This window comes from Epargyreus clarus, unplaced genomic scaffold (genome assembly GCF_041222505.1).
Source record: "Epargyreus clarus isolate Ecla_fem2 unplaced genomic scaffold, WU_Ecla_fem_2.2 ptg000032l, whole genome shotgun sequence".
NCBI classification, from domain to species: domain Eukaryota; kingdom Metazoa; phylum Arthropoda; class Insecta; order Lepidoptera; family Hesperiidae; genus Epargyreus; species Epargyreus clarus.
In genome coordinates, this window is record NW_027332237.1 from 4054431 (window position 1) to 4078217 (window position 23787).

The 23787-nt window shown below is 39.8% G+C and overlaps 1 protein-coding gene across 1 annotated transcript; it reads right to left on the reverse strand.

Moving 5' to 3' along the window:
* Positions 1-722: 722 nt before the first annotated feature.
* LOC140754962 (uncharacterized) lies at positions 723-21719 on the reverse strand. The gene is made up of 3 exons (XM_073090122.1): positions 21183-21719; positions 19945-20077; positions 723-783 (listed from the first exon to the last, which is right to left on the reverse strand). The coding sequence occupies exons 1-3, from the start codon at positions 21595-21597 to the stop codon at positions 723-725; spliced, it is 609 nt and encodes a 202-aa protein (XP_072946223.1). The 5' UTR covers positions 21598-21719.
* Between the last annotated feature and the right edge of the window lie 2068 nt (positions 21720-23787).

A 23787-nucleotide genomic window follows, 5' to 3' on the forward strand; every position in this document is an offset into this window, starting at 1 on the left:
TTTGAGGTTGACTGCAGATGTCCATGGGCGGCAGTAGCCACTAACACACAGGTCGTGAATTCATACGCGCCTCATAAACTTACCGTAATAACTAAACAAATGATATTGCAGGGCGGTACTCTTGCGCACGGCGAGCAATACATTGCGTAGTTGGCCATTAGTAGTGTTAGTCTGTAAAAAATAATGTTGAAAATAAATATAAACACCCAAATCCAGAAGAGAATTCAAATTTCATCGTTTAGAGATTTGGAAGGTGGTAGATATTCTGGGATATGGGTCGATCCTGTGGTACCACCGTCACACCTATTTTTAGCTCTGCATTTTCGGGGAAGAGTGTGGATGCCGGTTGACTTACGTATGAGACGATCATACTAGTCCTCAGGAGTGGTAAGGTATCTTTGATCAACTTTAGGTAGAACCTCTTCTATATGGAGGCGTTCACAGATGTACATAGGCGACAGTGTCCACTTACCATTAGGTGGTCTGCAAGCTCGGTATCTTATATATAAAATTCTCGTGTCACAATGTTAGTTACCGTACTCCTCCAAAACGGCTTCATCGATTTTCACCTAATTTTATATGCATAATCAGTAGATCTGAGAATCGGCTACTATCTATTTTTCATACCTCTAAGTGATAAGGGTTGTTCACTCATAAAATTTTTGTTATTTATATGGCAACACAACGTTTTTCGGGTTAGCTAGTAAAAATATATAAATCACTTACGTAGCTGGTAGCATGAGACCCATACCGTGTGTTTGAAAGAATTCTTTCGCATCTTCTCTGAAAGATTAAGTCAGCATTAGTTTTTTACTACATCATTTTGATAACTTACACTACAAGGAATTACTGGTAGTTTAGGTGGTGGTGGTGGTGGCGGTGCCGAAGTAGAACCCTTCGTGGTTCGAATTCGGCAACACCACCGCCACACCTATTTCTACCTAATAACAGCAGTGTTAGACACTGCTGTGTTCCGTTTTGAAGAGGACAGTAAGGGATGGATGATATAGGAGTAGCAGACGAGCATACAGTCTACCTTATGGTAAGTGGCTACTGCCGCCCATGGACATCTGTAATCAACCCCAGATAGGATTAGATATTCCTAGCTGAAGTCGGGCACAGGTGCGCCGCTACCCCTAAGGACTAAGCTGGAACGCCTCGGAAAAGTCTGTCTCCCTTACCACATCCTTCAAACCGGAACACAGCAGCGCTGCTGTTATTAGGTAGAAATAGGTGTAGCGGTGGTGCCGGCGAAGTCGAACCACAAAGGGTCCTACCACCTTCAAAATCTTATACTTAAACAATTATTCTAGGTCTGGATGTTAAGGTACTTATCTGTGTGTGTCTATACCCACGACAAAGGAAATCACGTTATTAGCGATGAAAGCGATATTTACTTTATTCTCTCCAAAAACAGTAAACGGGTAGTTTACTCAAGTTAATGTGCAAATATATCTTAGTGGTTAGTTTGCAGTAAATCTATCCGCTAATCTCTGTGACAAACTCGTACTACCGGCTTACAACAAGAACAAGTTGTTCTTGCTGTTCCTACTATTCTAACTGTTCTTACTCTACTAGAATTAAAGTAACGAGTCGTGAAAATATTACTGTAGGAGTATTAGTTTTTGTACCGCTAGAATTAAAGTGAGTAAAGGGTGTTCTTAATAAAAAAAATTGCAAATGTTAAGCTTGATTTACACTTGTAGAATTGCCTGTTGAGACCAAAAATAAATAGGATAAAGCTTCCATGAATCATTACAGCATATCTAATCGGACTTGTGTAGTACGACACGTTTTATACTCACAGAGAATAATACAAACGCAGGACAGATCTAAATTCATTATCCAGACGTCTGTCTGGTCAGGGATCAAACCCGAAACTCTCTGCGCGTGAGATTGGTATGGTAACCGCTCACGCGATTCAAGTATAGATGAACTAACTACATACTCGTAACATAACGCTATGTTGCTACGACACGCTTGGAATTTGCCGCAAACTTCAAAACACAAACTCACAAACATTGCAAGCACTTGCGGCACATTCTACTTGGTTTACTAGAAAAAATTGCCGCAAACTTCAAAACACAAACTCACAAACATTGCAACCACTTGCGGCACATTCTACTTGGTTTACTAAAAATTGACATTCCATGGCGCTCCAGACGCTTCAATTCTAGACGTTTGTCTAAGTTTGTTGTTGTTTGGCAAGTGCGTGGACGCATTATGTTAAGCTTCATTTGATTCTTACTTGATAGTACCAATGCATAACTCACCATTATTTCCTACTTATACGTTTCTGATTAGCCAAACTAGAGAGCTAGTACCCAATGTTCGGCAAATACTAAGGCGGTAATCACTTAAACTCAACAATGTTTACATTAGATACAGTTGTAGAAATGCGGCGTCGCTTAGCGAGAACAGGCAAGTTACTGCGACGCTTAGCCAATTTTAGTTAAAGTTTTCAAGTATAAGAGTACCAAATTTAAACTCGTTTGGTCCAGTACTTTCGGAGCAAATTGGCTGTGACAGACGGACGGACAGACGAACGAGTGATCCAATAAGAATTACGTTTTTTTTAATTTTTCGTATGGAGCTCTAAAAATAGGTGTATTAAGCCCTGTACTCACTATTGATCTGTAACTTTAATCTTCGCAAATACTATAACCAAAAATAAAATAATTTTATAAGTTTCTGATTAATCAAACTAGAGAGCTAGTACCCAATGTTCGGCAAATACTAAGATGGTATAATCACTTAAACTCAACAATGTTTACATTAGATACAGTTGTAGAACTGCGGCGTCGCTTAGCGAGAACAGGCAACTTACTGCGACGCTTAGCCAATTCTAGTTAAAGCTTTGAAGTATATGAGTACCATTTAAACTCGTTTGGTCCAGTACTTTCGGAGCAAATTGGCTGTGACAGACGGACGGACAGACAAACAAGCAATAATCGGTACAGGGCACACCTATTTTTAGAGTTCCGTACAAAAAATTAAAAAACGCAATTCTTATAGACAAACAAGTGATCCATAAGAATTACGTTTTTTAATTCACACGTAGGATCAACGAGTATAAGCGTTCTCTTTTTTGTTTTTTTCACACGGAACCCTAAAAATTCACGTATAGAGCCCTTGTGGCCACTATTAAGCTACTATGTAAATTTAACCTTCGTAAATACTATAACCAGAAATCAAATAATTTTATAAGTTTCTGATTAATCTAACTAAACGCAGCCACCCAATAGTAAGGCGGTAATCACTTAAACTCAACAATGTTTACATTAGATACAGTTGTAGAACTGCGGCGTGGCTTAGCGAGTACAGGCTAAGTTACTGCGACGCTTAGCCAATTTTAGTTAAAGCGTTCAAGTTTAAATTAATTTAGCACTTTAAAACTATGCATTGTAGAAGTATAATATAATGTTTGAGATCTCTAGAACAAGCCCTTGCATTTTATATGCCACTAGATATAGTTTGCAAAATTTTCTTTTTACGTTTTTCATTAAGACCACTAAAAGTCGCCCCTCAATTCAAAAATATGTTGTTTACGTTATACCTTCTTCTTCTTGTGAGTACCAAATTTTAACTCATTTTGTCAATTCGTTTTAGAGCAAATTGGCTGTGATAGACGGACGAATGGTCCTATAAGCGTTTTGTTTTTTTTTTCGTACGGAATAAAGCTTCGTAGCTATTAAGCTGTAACTATAAGCTTCGTAATGACTGTAACCAAAAATCAAGTTAGTACGAATATATAAGTTGCACATCAATCAAACTTAAGGGCAACCTGCGCAATAATTCACTTAAACTCAACAATGTTTACATTAGATACAGTTGTAGAACTGCGGCGTGGCTTAGCTAGTACAGGCTAAGTTACTGCGACGCTTAGCCAATATTAGTTAAAGCGTTTAAGTTTAAAGTGATTTGGAAACTGAATCTTTGCTTATTAATCTACTTCCTAGACCCAAGTATGCTAAACTGTGTTTGATATTAATTATTAGAGAAGTAAATAAGAGCTCTGTTAAATTTCCGTGGGATATTTAAAATAAAAAGTAAACAAAAACATTGTTTGAAGTATATAGTTATGGAAACTACAGAACCCTCTGCCTTAGATTAGCTATAATTACATATGTATAAGCCTATGGCGACAGCCTAGATAAGATTAGCCAAGTCAGCGGTCTGGGCCACCGCATGAGACCACCGTGTAACGTTGCAAAGTCAGCGGTCTGGGCCACCGGATGAGCCCACCATGTAATTTTGAACTTAGTCATTAAACCAGCCTCCAAATCGGCAGTACGTCTTTTATTTTAAAGATCCCAGTAAAAATCCTGAGATAGTTATAATTAAATACGGTTTACACGCTCAAACCAAAAGTGGCGCAGCCGGTGAGATTTTCTCGTGGAAATCCTTAATAAACGTATTTTCGGACGTCAAAATTCGTAAGAAAAAGTAAGCGTTAAATGAAGGAATAGTGAGAAAATCCGACGAACCAAATAAATATTCTTTTGTGTCGTGAAGTGTAAAAACCATCGAGTATGGGATTCGGAAGCGGTCGGTGAGTACAACTTTTCGCCAATCCTTTGTTCCAACATTCCTCCTATATTTTTCAGTAATTTAAAATTAAATGTTATATTTGAGATCAAACCTTGCTCATGTAACAGTGTTTTAATAAAATAAGTCTGTATGAAATTATGATATTGTATTATCGAGATTTAATTCTTAGAATAAGACACAGAGTAGAAAATGTCAGAGAGTTTACGTTTTAAAATTTATTATCGCAATTTTTAATTGTTTAAAATAAATAATAAAAATTACTATCATATAAAACTCTATGATAATTGTAGAAGACTAATTTTAAAATATTCTTTACTCTTTTTGCAAATATTTCGTTTTTTTACTTTTATAAAACTTTTACAAAATTTTATTTTATTAATTTAGATTTTATTAATTGTGCTTCAATTGTGTGTTTTATTGTTTTATATATGTGTGTGAAATTCAATTGTTAATCCAATTTCAATTCAAGTGAAGTTGCTACCTCTAAATAGTTTACTACTCTATCATTATGACTACGACTATCGAACAAATACCAAAAGAAATTTTAGATTTAATTCCGCTATATAATGGTGATAAAAGACAGTTAAACCTTTATTTGCGAAAGTGTCAATATGTGATTGATCGGTTTAAAGGAAATGCAGAACAAAATCTTTATGTTTTTAATGCTATAACGAGTAGACTAAGAGAGGATGCAGCTGCGCTTTTATCAGAACGCGAAGATATTGTTACATGGTCCGCGTTAAAAGAAGTGCTGATTCAACATTTTGGAGACCCGCGTAGTGAAGCGTGTATTAATATCGAATTAGAATCTTTAAAAATTAAATCTGGTGAAAGTTTTTTAGACTTTTCTAACAGAATTCAAGGTGTTCGTTCGTTATTAATGTCAAAAGTGAATACAATTAATGATCAGGAGTTAAAACGCGCTAAATTAGTTATTTACAACAATACGGCTTTGAATGTATTTTTATACAACCTTCCTGAAAATATGGTGCGTATCGTGAGGCTCAAATCGCCCACAACCCTAGAAGCAGCCTTAAGCATTGTCCTTGAAGAAGTTAATTTCTTAGAACAATATAATACACGTAATCGCATTCATGGTAGTAACCAAATTTTGGAATCCGGTTCAAGGTCATCGGTACGCTATCCAAATGGAAAACAACCGTTTTTACCTTTTCAGTATAAATTTAATTTTAGTAATCCCCAAGATGCACAAAAATGGGTACCTCGAGTTATGAACCAAGGTCAAGTGCCACAACCTGTATTCGGGTATCGACCTCAAAAGGGCTTACCGTTAGGTTATAGACCACCTCAACCATTTGGTTATAGACAACCGCAACAATTTGGTTATAAGCCACCTCAACAATTTGGTTATAAGCCACCTTTGCAGTTCGGATATAAGCCACCGCAACAATTTGGCTATAGACCACCTTTACAGGTTGGTTATAAGCCACCGCAACAATTAGGGTACAAGCCACTACAACAAGTTCAATCGAATACCCCTGTGGTATTAGAACCCCAAAACCAAGATGTATCTATGAGGACGGCCCCTTCGAAGTCTAAATCACAAGGTTTCATGTTAAATGAACTCAATATAAATGATTATGAAAATGAATACGATCCGTACGGTTATGATTATTATGATGAAGGTTACAATTATAATACAACTAATGAGTATGGTAACGATTTTGACACGGATAATTTTAACGTAGCTTACGGTGAATCAGAATCAACAAATTATAGTCAGGATGTGGATTTTCAGGAAAAAGCCTCGATCAAGGAAAAGAAATCTTAGAATTAAATTGTGATCCCAATCTAAAGCTTCCCTACATTTATTTAGAAGAAATAGATGCAAAAATGATGATTGATACAGGTAGTATGAGGTCTTTTATAAGTCCAAGAAAGGCTAACGAATATTTTAGTGAACATATTAGGACTGAACATTTTGTAGTAGTAAGCACGCATGCTTCTAGTGCACACGACAAGGTTATAGACATACCTCTTTTACCAACTTTTGCGACAGACAAATGGCATACTTTTTATATATATGATGTTGATGCGCGATATGATGGGCTTATTGGTAATGATCTTCTACAACAATTAGATGCAGTAATTGATTTAAAAAATCAAATATTAAAAACGAGTACCACTTATATCCCTATAATAAATAATAATTTAAATTATATAATAAATATACCTTCAAGAATAGAACAACGAGTTAAACTGCCTGTCGACCAACATTCGGGAGATGCCATACTTGATTTTCATGAATTTGAGAAAGGTCTGCGTATGCCTAGCGCTATAGTTAACTGTGTTAATGGATACGCATATACAGTAATTCAAAATAGTTCAGATAGTTCAAAGCAACTAAACATAAAACACCCATTTTCCGTTACCAAATATGAAAATTGTAGATTATGGGTTTTCAAATAAAACTCCAACTTGAATCTTCAGTTCTTTTCTTCTTGTTTTTATTCCGAGGCGTACACCCCTTTCCATACAAAAAGGCGAGCTTAAGTACTTATTTTGGGTACCGCAACAGGCGCAGGCTCAGTCAGCAACCGCGTCCTATTGCCGTCCCTTTCTAACATAGCCTGTCTTACTCTTACAATTCTATGCTTACACTCTATTGCTATCCTACTCTTACATATCTATTCTTATTACGTAGGACTTATATCTATTGCAATAAAATGTCTTATTTACATAGTCTTAATTACATACACAAGTTACATTAATCAACATTTACATTTAAATTCTTAGGCCGTTGTCGTCCGTAATATTCTCCCCCCGGCGTAGATTCTTCGAAGCCTCCTCCATCTGAAGGACGGCAAGCTTCGTCGCTGGCCTCTGGAACACACCTCCCTTTGTGCGGACGTCTGCAGACCGGACGATGCCATCAGGTCCCGGGTGAACTCGCTCGACGACTCCTCTCGGCCAGGTATTGCGGGGTAAGGCGTAGTCGACCACAATTACGAGATCGCCTTCCCGCAGTTGTGACGCCTGTGCGTTGGACGGCCCCCGCGGAATGAGCGTAGGCAGGTACTCTCGCAGCCATCGCTGCCAGAACTGGTCCGCCAGTGCCTGCGCCCTTCTCCACGTGCTGCGGTCCGCCTCGGTGCATGGCCCCGTCCGCGGTAGCCCCGTCGATGAGCCGATGAGGAAGTCATTCGGCGTTAGTGCTTCCTCGTCCTCGGGGTCCACGGAGACGTGCGTGAGCGGTCGCGCGTTCACGCTGTACTCGGCCTCGGTGATTAACGTCTGCAGTACCTCTTCCTTTGGCGACTTTTCTTTGAGCGTGGTGCTTAGTGCGGTTTTTACTGAACGCACTAAGCGCTCCCAGGCTCCTCCCATGTGTGGCGCCCCCGGCGGTATGAAACGCCAGTCGGTGTTGTACTGCAGACCGTAGTCCCGTAGTGCTGCGATCCATGCTCCGTATGTATTTCTCAGTTCGACGTCGGCCCCTCTAAAGTTAGTGGCGTTGTCGGAGTATATGACGCGCGGCCAACCCCTTCTGGCGGCCATCCTTCGCAGCGCCATAACAGCTGAGTCCGTAGAGAGCGACTGGACGATCTCTAAATGAATGGCCCTTGTGGTGAGACAGGTAAATAGTGCACACCACCTCTTTTCGTGTCTTCGTCCGATAGTCACCGTTAGGGGCCCGAAATAGTCCACGCCACAATAGGTGAAGGCGCGGTGCCCCGAGTCCAACCTCACTTTAGGTAGGTCTCCTTTCGGTGGTGTCGTCGGAGTCGCCTTGTACACGCGACAGTATTGACATGCTCGTGCTACTTTCTTGACTGTAGGCCTCAAGCGCAGTATGATGAATCGTTGACGGAGCTCGTTGACGACTCGTTCGTTATTCGCGTGTCCCGCCCGGCGATGATAATGCTCGACAAGCAGGTGAGTAAAGGGATGCTGCCCGTCGAGTATTACCGGCTCATTAGAGTGCGTTGTAGAATAGAGCGCACCTATACGGCCTCTTGCGGTTATTAGCCCGTCGTTCAATACTGCGTCGAGCCTTTTAAATTTGCTGTGTCGTTGTAGCGGCTGGTTGTGACTTAACCGCGCTAAGTCTTCGCTGAAGGAGTCCCGCTGCGCGCGTTGAAACCACCGTCGTTCGGCCGCTTCTAAGTGTGACACTTCTAAGTGTAGAGTCTTGTCTCTAGATCGAAGCTTCTCGACGAATAGCTGAGTAAGTGCCGTCGCCCTTATAAGCTTCAGGTAACTGGAGAACCTTCTAATGTCGGGTAATGAGTCGTTGCGGTCCGAGTCCTCTTCTGAGACGGTGTAACACGTCTCCCCGGTCTCTTCACCTTCCCCGTTCTCCGTAGGCCAGTGCTCTTCTGTGGCTCGTAGGAATTGCGGTCCCGTGAACCACCGGTCCCGGCTGTCGATCCCGTCGGTTTGAAGCCTGGTCGCATCGTCGGCTACGTTGAGTGTTGTAGGCACCCATCGCCAATCCTCTGTATGTGTGAGCTCGGCGATCTCAGCTAGGCGATGTGAGACGAACGGCGTGTATTTTTTCGTCTCGTTTCTTATCCACTGAAGGACGGTGCGGGAGTCACTCCAGTATATGACTCGTTTGGGTTTCCAACAGCTGTGCTCCCTGACTATAGTGTTAGCCATTCGTGCCCCGATTAACGCAGCTTGGAGCTCCAGTCTCGGAATGGTTAGTAACTTCAGTGGAGCCACCTTCGCCTTGGCCATTACTTGTATTGTTTCTATGTGATCGCCGTGTGCGATCCTCCAGTAGGCCACCGTAGCGTAGGCTTGCTCGCTTGCGTCGACAAACACGTGTAACTCGATGTGAGTTTCCGGCGTTACGTTGTAGCTATAGCACCGCGGTATTGCTAGTGCTGAGACATCTGGGAGTCGCTTTATCCACTCGTCGAATAGGTTAGCGTCTTCAGATGGCAATTCCTGATCCCAATCAACCTTCTTGAGCCACAAGCGTTGTAATATCATCTTGCCGACGATCGTATATTGACTGATAAGCCCCAGTGGGTCGTACACCGACATAACCGCGCTTAGGGTTTCGCGTTTAGTCGGTGCTCTCAACCGCAGTCTGACCTCATCGGGAACCCTCTTGATGTCAGTGTTGAAGGTGAGGGTGTCGGAGCTCGGGTCCCAGCGCAGCCCCAATGTCTTTTCCTTCTGGTGTGCTGCTAACTTTACATTCGCGCTTTCAGACTTCTTATCTTCGGGTATGCTAGCTAAAACTCTCTTGCTATTTGAGTTCCATCTTCTTAAGTTGAAGTCCGCTTGTTGATGGATGTAGGTAACTTCGTTCACCATTTTAATAGCCTCCTCTTCAGATGGGAAACTGTCTAGGTAATCGTCCATGTAGTGTCGCTCCTTGACCGCCGTGGCCGCCTCTGGGTATTTACTTTCATAGTCGACGGCGTTGCGGTTTCTTACGCTGTGAGCGAGGTATGGCGAACTGCTGGCTCCGAATATCATGGAGACCATTTTAAATCTTCTCGGAGGGTCCGTAGGCTTGTCCCTCCATAAAAACATCTGTGCCGGTTGGTCCTCGGGTCTGATTTTAACCCTAAGGAACATTTCTTCGATGTCCGCTGTGACGGCGATTCTCTTTTCTCTGAACCCGAACAATATTCTTGTGAGTGAAGCTAGTAGGTCGGGTCCTTCTAGTAGGAAGTCATTGAGACAGACTCCCTTCACCTTAGCCGCCGCGTCGAAGACCATTCTAACTTTTCCCGGCTTGTTGTGATTGGTGACGGCGAAGTGCGGCAGGAACCATTTTACGTTGCTATCCCTTTCGCTGCCGTCGCATTGCACCGCGTAACCCTTTTGTATAAGGTTAGCGATCTGAGCCGCGTATTCCTTTTTAAACGCCGGCTCCTTAGTCATCCTCTTCTCGAGCGTGTGTAGTCTCTTAAGGGCAGACTCGTAGCTATCTGGGAACGTGGGGTTATCTATCTTCCAGGGCAGACCCACTTCGAAGTGGCCGTCCTTTCTTGTGGCGGTCGCTTCGAAAATGTCGTTGGCTCTCTTCTCATGCTTATTAATTTTTTCTTTAGTCGATACGCCAAGCGAGTCCACGTCGAAATGTGACTCGACGAGCTTCTGTAGTTGGACGTCGCTCGCGTAGATGTGAAGTACGGCCGCCTGGTCTTGATAAATCGATTTCCTGGGTACCGACCCGTGCAGTACCCATCCCAACTTCGTTCTCGACGCGGCGGGTTCATTTCTCTTGCCGGCGCGCAGCTGTCGCGATATTATTAGATGCCAGTTGTCGGCACCTATCAATATGCGAGGTCGAGCTTCTCCCTTACTGATGCTATCTTGTACAACTCGCAGGTGCTTGTACCGTTCTAAGTTGTGCGGTACGCGTTGGTGATGTAGCTGTAGTCCTTTTACTGTGCGGGCTGTCACTAAGTAGGCTTCTTGTTCGTGTACCCCTTTGACACGAACCTTGACCGCTTCGCTGTCGATCCTTCTCTGATCGTTAATACCCCTTATGTTCAGAGGTCGATTCGGTCCGCCGTTAGTGAGTTGCTTCGCTAATTCTTCGTCTATTAGCGTCACAGTAGACCCTTCGTCTAGGAGGGCGTACGTATTTACCTCCCCCCGTGGACCGCTGAGTTTCACCTCGCAGGTTTTGAGCAGTACTGATGTAATAGGCGACCTCCTTGTCGTGACGCTCATTACTAGCGCGGCTGCTTCGTCTTCCCTGCCGTCGTCCGGAGTGCTCACTGTAGTCGTAGACTCCGTTACTTTTTCTTTATGTAGTAGCGCGTGATGTTGGTAGGTACATCCGTGGACTCCGCAGGCCTTGGCTTTGCATGTGAACCTGCTGTGCTTCCTTTTCATGCATTTGAAGCACATCTTGTTGTCCTTTGCCCACTTCCATCGCTCGTTGACGTCGAGTGCTTTGAGTTTATCGCACTCAGTAGTGTAGTGTCCCCCAGTTGGACACATGAAGCATTTTCTTTCTTCCGGTTGACTTTCCCCCGCAGTGTATACGCCCTTGGTAGCAACCCGCTTTGGTGCTACTTCTCTTCTGACGGGTACCGGAACGCTTCGCTTCGTTGTGTGGGTGTACCTTATCATAAGGTCCGCTTCGGCCATTAAAAACTCGGAGAGTACTATCATTTCATTATCTTCCATGATGCGTGCTTCGTTATTGGCTGCGTACTCCGCCCATTTGCTTATGAGATGAGGACTCAGTTTGTCCATTACGTCTCGAACGAGTAGCGGGTTTCGTAGGTAGCCTCTTCTATCTATACTTTTTATCGTATAGACAATATTTTGAATCTTCACCGCGAACTCATACAGATCGGTGCTCGCGCTCCCTAATTTCGGGATCTTTTTGAGCTCTTCCATGGCCCGATCTATTATGAATTCCGGTCTTCCATATTTCATCTCTAATGTGCGCATGATGATATCTGGGTTAGATGCGGTGAATAGCTGTGACAGCACGGTTTCTCTCGCTTCCCCTCGCAGGCTGTTTCGCAGTCGAAGGAGATTTTCCGTTGGAGAGAACTTAAAGAGTCTTGTAGAATCTTCCATGGTGGCCTTATACGGTAGCCACTCGGCGACGGCTCCCGTGAATATAGGTAGTTCCGCTGTTTGGCGAGGCAACGGTCTTGAGGCGACTAGTTTTTCTAAGGTGTCGGCTAGCCGTTGAATGCCTTGGAATTTCGCGTTCTCCCCCCGTTGCTTACTAACGGGAGGGCGAACCTCTTCCGGTTCTTCCCTGTATTTCGTCGCCGTTGGTTGTTCCATGCTTCTATCCACCCAGTCTTGTACCCTTTCGTTGCATGAGCTCGCCGCATATTCAGATTCGGCTTCGATTGCAGTCATTTCGGCGGCTAATCTCGATTTGATTAGCTTTTCTTTCATAAGTAGCCGCTTCTCTTCTATAGCCGCGAGTTCTTTCTCCGCTTCGTATTGTGCCATCTTCATACGTGCGTCGATGCTTCGCTTTGAAGTGTTACTGCGAGCGGTGTGTGCCGGCGACGTAGGTCTCCGCACCGGCGATGTAGGTCTCCGCACCGGCGATGAAGTTTCACGCCTTGGTGGCGTGCTAGCTGGTCGTGCAGGTGGCCCCATGACGGACGTCCGCGTTGACGTCGCTGGTGCTGTCCCTCTCGCCCCTTCTGGCGGAGAGTGCTCCATCCTTTTTTCTTGGGAATTTCCTGCGACCGTCGACGGCGACTGCGGAGAATCTTCATAAATTCGGTGTAGCGATGGCCCTGGCGCACCCTTAGCGCCCGGGGCTGCTTCTGACTCGCTGTACCCCGATTCGGAGCGAACACGACCCCTTGTGTTCATTGCGATCGGCGTATTCATCTTGAGTCTTCTTTAAATCCGGCTTCTCGAAGGACCAATGTAGATTATGGGTTTTCAAATAAAACTCCAACTTGAATCTTCAGTTCTTTTCTTCTTGTTTTTATTCCGAGGCGTACACCCCTTTCCATACAAAAAGGCGAGCTTAAGTACTTATTTTGGGTACCGCAACAGGCGCAGGCTCAGTCAGCAACCGCGTCCTATTGCCGTCCCTTTCTAACATAGCCTGTCTTACTCTTACAATTCTATGCTTACACTCTATTGCTATCCTACTCTTACATATCTATTCTTATTACGTAGGACTTATATCTATTGCAATAAAATGTCTTATTTACATAGTCTTAATTACATACACAAGTTACATTAATCAACATTTACATTTAAATTCTTAGGCCGTTGTCGTCCGTAATAAAAATAATGACTGTAATGTAAATTTTATACACAATATAACTGACATAGAGACAGACAAATTACTTGACGACAATTTAGACACTAAACTCAGACTTGACCATACAAATGAAGAAGAACGTGAAAAGATTTATAGACTCTGCAAAGAATATAAGGATATTTTCTATTGTGACCAAATTCCCTTGACATTTACTAATTCGGTAAAACATCAGATAAGAATTAAAAACGAAGATCCCGTATACGTGAAACCCTACAGACAGGCTCCGTTTATACAAAACGAAATTAATAGACAAGTTGACCAGTTATTAAAAGACAATGTCGTTCAAGAATCGCATTCTCCCTGGAATGCTCCAGTTCACCTGGTACCGAAAAAAATAGACGCATCGGGTGAAAGAAAATATAGAATGGTAATTGACTTTAGAAGACTTAATGACATTACAATAGACGACAAATACCCACTACCGAATATTAATGACCTTTTTGACAAGTTAGGAAAAAGCACGTACTATACTACACTTGATTTAGCTAGCGGATACCACCAAATAGAGTTAGACGAGAATGACAGATCGAAAACAGCTTTTTCCACACAAAATGGACATTTCGAGTTCCTCCGAATGCCGTTTGGGTTAAAAACTGCCCCAGCGACATTCCAGAGGACAATGGACAACATTTTGCGTGGATTACAAGGAATTCACTGTATGGTATATTTGGATGACATTATTGTGTATGGAAGTAGCCTTGACAATATGATACAAAATTTACGGACCGTTTTTGACAGACTAAGAGCCACTAACATGAAAGTTCAATTAGATAAGTCAGAGTTTCTGCGCAAGGAAGTACTGTATCTCGGGCATAAAATTACTAAAGATGGACTAAAACCTAACGATGACAAAATCACAGCTGTTCTAAACTATCCTATACCAACAACGACAACCGAAATAAAAAGTTTCCTTGGACTAATAGGATACTATCGACGTTTTATCAAAGACTTTGCAAAAATTACCCAACCGTTGACGTCCTGTCTAAAAAAACGTAACAAAATTATAATAAATCAAAAATTCATTGACGCGTTTAATAAATGCAAGGAACTCTTAACACATGCTCCTCTCTTACAATATCCCGATTATGATAAGCCTTTTATCCTTACAACAGACGCGTCAAATGTAGCTCTGGGTGCAGTTTTGTCCCAGGGAATAATTGGCAGTGATAAACCGATTGCGTACGCCAGTCGCACGCTTAGCGATACTGAATCCCGTTACAGTACAATTGAACGTGAATTGCTTGCTATTATATGGGCGGTGAAACATTTCAAACCGTACTTGTATGGAAAGAAATTTTACATATACACCGATCATCGACCTTTAGTTTGGCTGCGATCTCTAAAAGACCCTAGTAGTAAACTTACGCGCTGGAGACTCAGATTACAAGACTATGACTTTGAATTAATTTATAAAAATGGCAAACAAAACACCAACGCCGACGCCTTTTCTAGGATTAAATTAAATGCAATAGATACAGATAACGATAATCAATCACTTATAGTTAACGTTGATGAAAATTGTAGAAACAGTGTGGTTACGGAGAAGTCCAAATCTAAAGACATATTAGAACCTAGTGATTCATCGACAATTACCATATCAGACCTAAGTCGGACAGCAACTGCTAGTAGTATAGAAATTATAGATGAAAATATGACTACCCCAGCTTCCTCTGAATCCAGTAAATCATGTACGGTTCATTCAGCCTTGAATGAGTCTACAGGAATATTGATATTACACGAAGCCATAGATACTAAGCCAAACCAAATTTTAGTGTTCTCATGGCTCAAAAATGAAATGCAAGTAAATGATATTTCGCGTGAAAAACAGAAAGTACTTAAGGTTTTTCTACCAACAGATAACCCAGAGTTAGTAAAATAATTTTTAAAACAATACATAAATCCAAAGCTTAAATATTTCATTTATTTTGAGGATAAGGAGCACCGTAGATTATTCAGTAACGTAATAATTGAAAATTTTAAAGAAGGCCTTAATTTTTATGAATGCACAGAACGAATAATATACGTTGAAGATGAAGGTGAACAGAGAGATTTAATATTTAAATACCACGAGGGAAAAACTTGCCATCGTGGCATTAAAGAGACATTAGTTAGGCTTCGTAGAAATTATTATTGGGATAAAATGCAGGAAACAGTGACGGCCGTTATAAATAGTTGTGAGCCATGTCGGAAAATGAAATATGACCGAAGACCCATCAAACCAGTCTTACAACTAACACAAACTCAGAATGCTCCGTTTCAAGAAATATTTATAGATCTTTTTAGCATCGAAGGTAAAGCTTATCTGACCCTTATTGACGCGTTTAGCAAATTAGGACAGGCTATTGAAATTTCAAACAAATCTACTCCGGAAGTGGTCCGCGCCTTGATGAAATATTTCTCTTATTATGGTATTCCTAGAAAGATAAGTTCCGACCCAGGCACTGAGTTCAACAATCAACTAATGAAGGAATTTTTAAATTTACATAAAGTAGAACTTCACATAGGCACCCCTAACAACCCTAATTCAATGGGTTTGATAGAGCGGTTTCACTCTACCTTAATTGAAATATATAGATTGGCAAACTACGAAAAACGGTGTACCGATGCGGCGTCTGCTATGACGTATTCGGTTATGGCTTATAATCATACCATTCATTCTGTTACTGAACTTACTCCATTCGAAGTTGTTTTCGGACATACAGATACAAATAATCCATATAGTATAGAGTTAGAAAAGCAATATTTTCAGAAAATTATTCAAGATCATGCGAAAAGAATAAAAGTAATGTATAAGCATCTTGCAGATAGAATGGTAGCGTTAAAAGAAAAAAATAGAGATAGGAAAGGTGGTGAAGTTGTTAGATTTAGTGAAGGCGATACTATTTTTGCCAAAGATGTTAATAAACGTAAAAGTAAGGACAAACCAAGATACTTAAAGGCAAAGGTTGTAGGTCAAGCGGACAAAAATGTTTTACCGATAAAAATAGGAGAAAGAATTTCAAAGACCCCTATTAAAAATGTCAAACGCCCTCCGCAGGTGGTGTGGCGTCCTACTGGCAGTGATGCCTGCGCTGGCACTTCATCTTCAAAGCCTTGAAGGAAATCCTGGAATATTTCCGGTAAAAGAAGGCCAAGCATATATTCAAACAGGTCACTGGACTATAATAAAGCTTGTAAGTCTCGAAGAAATTTACAACAGTTTTTATCACGTATCCACTAACTACCAACAAATGTGTAAAATTATAGATTGGAACGCATCCTATTCTCAAGAATTAATAGATGTGAAAATACATACAGAGTTTATACGTGATATTACTATAGAAAAATATAGACAACTTGTTCCGAATAAACGTTCTAAAAGAGGACTTATAAATCCATTGGGTTCTGTTATAAAGTTAATTACGGGTAATCTAGACCACGATGACGCAATAAGATATGAAAAACTTATTTCTGAGCTAAATCACAATCAAATCATTACTGAAAAAAAATTAACAATAGTCTCTAAAATGTTTGACAGCTTTATTAATGTGTCTGAAACAATAAATCAGAATACTGTAAATCTTCATAATCGCCTAGCAAAGATTGAATTGCTTTTGAAAGATTTAAGTACTAAGCAAAACGATTGGGTTTTCTTAACCTACCTTACAGGATTATTTTCAATGTTCACGAGTAGTTTTCATACTATCTTTGCTCGGCTAAGTGAAATTGAAACAGCATTAGCATTAAGTAAAATTTCAGTATTACATCAATCGATTGTTAATTCCACAGAATTATTGTATCATCTAAAGTTAATTTCTGACTATGGGAGTTTGGTATATCCACCAGTAGAGACAAATTTACTAAATATCGAGGAAACCATTTGTGTAAAATCCTTTATTAGAGATAACCAGATTACATTTATAATGGAAATCCCACTTACTGATAAGTCAAGATATAATTATTTTAAGATATATTCCTTACCAATTTTCCATGAATCTAAGAACAAAACCTTAGCTATAATTCCTAAATTTCCTTACCTTCTGGCGAAAGGGATAAAGTACTTACCGCTGATAAAACCTTGTCGTCCATTGTCTGCTGGCGATCACTATCTCTGCACTGCAGACAATCAAGCCTTATACAACGAACTTACCTGCGTCGAGCAGCTGATGAAATATGACAAAGATCATACACCCTGTGAACAGCGTGAAATACAAATTGAGGAAGTTAGAGTCCAGGAAGTCAACGCAGATAGCTGGCTCCTTTATAGTAGATTGAGAACGACCCTTACTAAGCAATGTGGTGAAGAGATCAGTAAACAGCTTGTATTTGGTATTTACCTGGTTACACTGGATGAACCCTGTGACCTACAAGTCCACGGAATTCACCTTCGTCATCGTATTTTTGTGGAAACTCAAGTTATAGAAAGGATTCCTGTTGTAGAGTTGTCTCAGTTGCACGTCAATATGACTCTACCCGAACGAAGTGTAATTAATATGAAAGGAATTAGTCTAGACGAAGTGAAATACATGGCCTTTTCATTAAAGCATAGTGAAGTGATAGAAAGTGTTTTAAATAAAAAGGTGGACATTAGCTTCAGTGACATTTTAGGATACGTAAGTTTAGGGTTAGTTATTTGCATTTTCCTTGTATCTTTGATTTATATAATTTGGCTAAAATCGCCGAAATGTTTAAAATGTAAGAAAAAATATCGGAATGATTCTAAACTCGAAGCCTCCGATAATTTTCCTCTTAAGGTCGGAGGAGTTATGGAAACTACAGAACCCTCTGCCTTAGATTAGCTATAATTACATATGTATAAGCCTATGGCGACAGCCTAGATAAGATTAGCCAAGTCAGCGGTCTGGGCCACCGCATGAGACCACCGTGTAACGTTGCAAAGTCAGCGGTCTGGGCCACCGGATGAGCCCACCATGTAATTTTGAACTTAGTCATTAAACCAGCCTCCAAATCGGCAGTACGTCTTTTATTTTAAAGATCCCAGTAAAAATCCTGAGATAGTTATAATTAAATACGGTTTACACGCTCAAACCAAAAGTATATTGACTACTGTTTGAAATTTATGAACAATCAAAATATTATCAAAAGCTCTCTAGTAGAAGTTAATGAGATCGTAGAACCCTTTGTGGTTCGACTCCGGCGGCACCAGCGCTACGCTTACTTCTGGCTAATAACCGCAGTATTAAGCACTGTACCCTTACCAGGAGTTTTTACGTATCGACACATATGACTGTTTTGGTATTTGTTTACGTGCTTGCCCATACAAATTCCAATCAGCGCCCCTAGCGGATTGTGTCAGAACTAGGAAATCATATGGGCCAATACGTAAACAAATACCAAAACAGTCATATTTGTCGAAACGTAAAAACTCCTGGTAAGGGTACTGTTGTGTTTAATTTAGGGTGTAAAGGAGACATACTTTTCCGAAGCGTTTCAGCTTAGTCCACATCCAGCGGCGCATTTGTGGCCGACCTCGACGAGGTAGGAGTCTAATCTGATCTGGGGTGGATTACAGATGTCCATGGCCACTTACCAATGCACCTGGCATTGCATTCTCGTCGTATATATTACTACTGTTTTTTACAAGATTTTTTTCTTTACTTGGTCACTTTACAAGATCTTCAAACTGGAAAAGCAGCACTTAACACCGTTATAAGGAGTAGGATTATTAACGATATTTAAAGCTCATAGAACACTACCGGACTTAATGAGTACAGTGCAATTACTTTAAAAGCCAATCCGGCGCGCTTGTTTAACTCGGATTAGTTCCTAGATTTACAATTGCAATTTAATTTCAGTTGAAGAGCTCTTCGGGATAGCGTCTGTTTGCAATAAAAGGATAAATACGGTTCGATTTGATGGAGATCTGAGGGATTTTTTTTAAGCTTTAACGCTTATAAAAATAGAACGTTTTGTCATTTGATTGTAGTAGGATTGTGGGTCTTTTTTGGCATAATTCTGTGTTTGTTCCCTTTAGCGATTGTTGCAGCGCATATTATTTTAACAACACTAGGTAATTATAACCTTCTTTGTTTTGTTTTTTCCCTTTTGATTGTATTGTTAACGTGCGTTTTTTTATTTTTATTTTTGTTTTTGTGTTTGTGTTCTTTTTTTTGTCAATGTATTTTGTGATTTTCATCTTTGTATATTTAGTTTTAAAATTGTACTGTGTGCTGCAATTGTCTTGAATAAATGATATTATTATTAATTTTTTGTCTGTCTTATAACAATGGGTATAGTAATCGTGCACATAAAATTGGTAGAATAAGAATGATTGTGGAGTTTTTATGATTATAATAGAACGAATTGTATAAAGGAGACAAAAAATATCCAATCTATATGGATACGGATAAAATGTAGTATTCCTAGTATATATTTATTATTATTTTACATATAAATACGTTGCATATTTTGCTCTTTTAACCAATGGTTGACTGGTAGGGAATGCTTCTAGCATTAAGATCGCCTTTGTATAAGCCGCGCCAAACTGCTAGTCTGCTCTGAAGTAGTTGCGAGCAGGTGTAGTTATACAATTTGCTATGGCGATGCGACTCATTTCTATATTCAGAGCGGACTAGCAGTTTGGTTTGGACTAAATCAATTTCTACGGTATAATACAGTTTTAAATAAATACTTACGATGCAAGAACAAATGTTATGAACGCAGCCGTCAATACAAGCATGATCAGAACAATGATGAGAACGCATTTCACGAAGGTGTTTCGCGTTGATGGGTCGTAAGATAAAGGCTCTCCGTAGCTCGGTGCATATCCTGTAATGTAAGGGACGTAAGCTGTATTTTTTTTTGTAATATAGGAGTAGCAGACGAGCATGCAGTCCACCTGATGGTAAGTGGCTGTAATCAAGCCCAGATAGAGATATTCCTACCTGAGGTCGGCCACAGATGCGCCGCTACCCCTGAGGACTAAATTGGAATGCCTCGGAAAAGTATGTCTCCCTTACCATACCCTTCAAAACGGAACACAGCAGCGCCTAACACTGCTGTTATTAGGCAGAAAAAGGTGTAGCGGTGTTGCTGCCGGAGTCGAACCACAAAGGGTTCTACCACCTTCAGACATTTCACATTAATGCGATAGAGATGAGAAGATTATGCATTATGCATGCATTATGAGAAGTTCGAAGGAAATTAGAGTTATAATAAATAAGTACTTTGATTGATCGAGGAAATTAATAAGAAGAATATGTGAATTATAACGAGTTTGGTCGAGGTACACTATCATTAAAATTGTAGATCATGGCAACAGACATAATTACATAATTATGCGAGGCGTTCCAACTTATTCCTTACGGGTAGGCAACGCATCTATGACCGACCTCAGATGGTATTTTAATTTTACCTGTGGTTAGTCATAACTATTTTAATTTCCAATTCCGGTCATAACTGGTAGTAGCCATTTAGTATCAGGTGGATTGCATGCCAATTTTCTATTACTATCATAATATACTCGTATAAGAAGAAGCCATCATGTCCCTGCCCTTGTACTTATTTAGAATCAAGTTTTCGGTTTCACATTTTGCAACTTTTGATATAACCGAAAATACACTAGACTACATTCTTATCACACATCTGGTATTTTTATCATACTACTATTATATACACTTAATATACTTAAAGGTAAAATACTAGCTGACCCGGCATACGTTTTGTTGTCATATGATTAAAAAAATGTTAAGGGTGAACAACCCTTACCACTTAGGAGTATGAAAAATAGATAGTAGCCGATTCTCAGACCTACTGAATATGCAATATGCATATAAAATTTGGTGAAAATCGGTAAAGCCTTTTCGGAGGAGTATGGTAAATAACATTGCGACAAGAGGATTTTATATATAAGATAAAGATATATTGTTCTTACCTCCATAATACTGGCCAGGTTGCTGATACATTGGTTTTTGATATTGCTGTTGTGGATACTGTTCTTGATTATAATATGTATCATAAACTCTCATTATTACATATGTATCTTTGTTCTCAATTTTACCACTCTCTCCATTATTTTCACTATTTTCATCCATTCCAACCATTTCTACATTATTTTCAATTTCTAATGTTGTGTGTTCTTTAATTTTGTTTTCTTCAGGACGTGTATTAAGCATTTTTATAACTGGTATTTCATTTTTAGGTTTATTTTCAATAATGTTGTTATTTGGTACATTCATCTTTGGATTATCAGTAATATCCATATTAATGATAAGATCAGATGTTTTATGTATATGGAAGGGTTCCTGGTCTTCATGTTTAGGGTTTTGTTTTCCGTCTGTATCACTCATCCAAGTTATTTAATAAATTAATCAACACATAACACAAATTAAATAAAGTTAAAAAATCATCCAAAATGATGCCGACTTAATTTGTCAATAATATAGATAGCAATAATGATATCTTTTATTTATTGACATTGAAACCAAGAAGGTATATTAAAGAACAATATATTGCAAATAGGTTTTTGAAAAGAGGTTGACGGCATTTTAAATATTTTAGTATTTTATAGTGCCTGAAAAAACGACAACCAAAAAAATATGAGTTTGGGGTTATAACTAACTTAATACATTTTTTTTAATCCTTACTAATATTATAAATCCCACAGTAACTCTGTCTGTCTGTCTGTCTGTTTATCTCTTCTTCACGCCTAAACCACTGAACCAATTTTAATGAAATTTTGTAAAAAGATAGTCTGAGACCCGAGAAAGGACATAGGATAGTTTTTATCCCGGAAATCCGGGAACTAGGGATGGCGATCTAAGATCGATTAATCAGTCTTTTGGACCAATCGATTGTTTTAATCAATATTAGTAAGGATTTAATCGTAAACTATGCATTTGATCAAGTGATCATCTTTAGCAAATGTGTTGTGAATGAGCCCACGAAGGCTTCAGAGTTGGTACGACCAATTTTGGCCAGATGGCGATACTGTCATTCCAATGAAGGTACGAATTTTCATGTTCAATAAATACGAGTATAACAAAACCTTGCGCATTTTGTTATAGGTAAGATAAAGGTAAATTGATTTAAAATTTCATTACGGTTGAAAAAAGTGAAAGATCAATAGTACAGTAATGACTCCGACTGAATATTACATTGAACATTTCAAGATAGATCATCAGCGATTTGCACCTAAAACACATGAAGGGAAAAAGGACGTCCAATTACCAATACTCGTTACAAAGGTTGAATACATATCCGAATAAAACAATTCTGCGAACGCTAAAATGATATCAAAAGCCCCACTTTCTGGGGAAATTCGAATAAAATCGTAGACTTTACCTACTTAAAAGAAATAGGTGTTTTCATTCCTTACTAAAATGGTAATGAAGGCCGAGTCCGTTCAATTCGGGAATAATACAATTGTTTCTATAGTGCTGTCTACTTCTATACTTTAATTTGGGACATTTAGGTTTTTTGTAGAATACTTGAATTAAGTTTTTTAGATTGATTGTTGTGTTCAGATTCTCAGTAGGATTTCCTGAGCTGTGTTTTTTTAATATTGAAGTAGCAACTGAGCATACAGTCCATCTGATGGTAAGTGGCTACTGCCGCCCACATAGATGAGTATAGATATCTCACCGCCTTGTAATTGAAACCATTAAAAGGCTTAAACGGATGACAGAATTGTCAGCCGTTTAAGGCTGTCATGGTGTAATTTACGCGGAACAATGCCGACATGCGCAGTTAAGTAGTACAAAAAACACGAATCGAAGAAAAAGTACGGAGAAAATGTCGTTTCATTCGTAAATGATCTAGAAACTACATATTTTAATATTATTCAAACACGAAAATAGATGACAGTGACAATTTCAATTGTCAAAACTGATTACATTTTCTTGTTAGGTGTGAGTAATCTTTACTAATCTATGGCCGCCCATGGATATTTGTAAACATATCCAGATAAGAGTCCTACCTAAGGTCGGCCACAGATGCATTGCTACTCCTTAGGGCAAATTTGGACCGCCACGGATAAGTATGCCTTCCTTACCTTTCAAAACGGGATACCAGCGTACCGTCCGCTGCTAGGTACGGGTCTCTTCATAACACTGCTGTTATTACGTAGAAACGGTGTGACGGTAGTGCCTTATGACCACACTTTTCCTTTACCATCCTATTTCTTGACAAACATTCATATATTGGTTAAACGTACATCCACCACTTAAAACAAAAAGCTAATTTGGAAGTGTCTCCGGGAAAGCAGCGCTCTTGGCAAACTTACTCCATAACGACCTGGGGACACGAACGTCCCTTATTTCCAATTCTGGATGCCGTTTGCATATTTCCTTTTACTTCCAGGATACCAATTTTGAATCCCATTTTCATTATTTTCACCTCGTTATTTTTATTAACTTGCAAAGCATTTGATCCTGGTATCTTTGTTTTAAGTAAGACTTTCTTGTAACGATTTTTAGTTAAGTGCGAGAGCGTTTGATTAAGATATTTTGAAACAATATTCGTGACGATTAAAAATCTGG

What these genes read in the sequence shown, in the direction of transcription:
- LOC140754962 (XM_073090122.1), bottom strand. Translation starts at nt 21,597, where the DNA reads ATGAGTGATACAGACGGAAAACAAAACCCTAAACATGAAGACCAGGAA. An exon ending in ACCTGGCCAGTATTATGGAG is followed by an intron (nt 20,078 to 21,182) that starts GTAAGAACAATA and finishes CTTACATTACAG; the next exon opens with GATATGCACCGAGCTACGGA. An exon ending in ATAACATTTGTTCTTGCATC is followed by an intron (nt 784 to 19,944) that starts GTAAGTATTTAT and finishes TTAATCTTTCAG; the next exon opens with AGAAGATGCGAAAGAATTCT.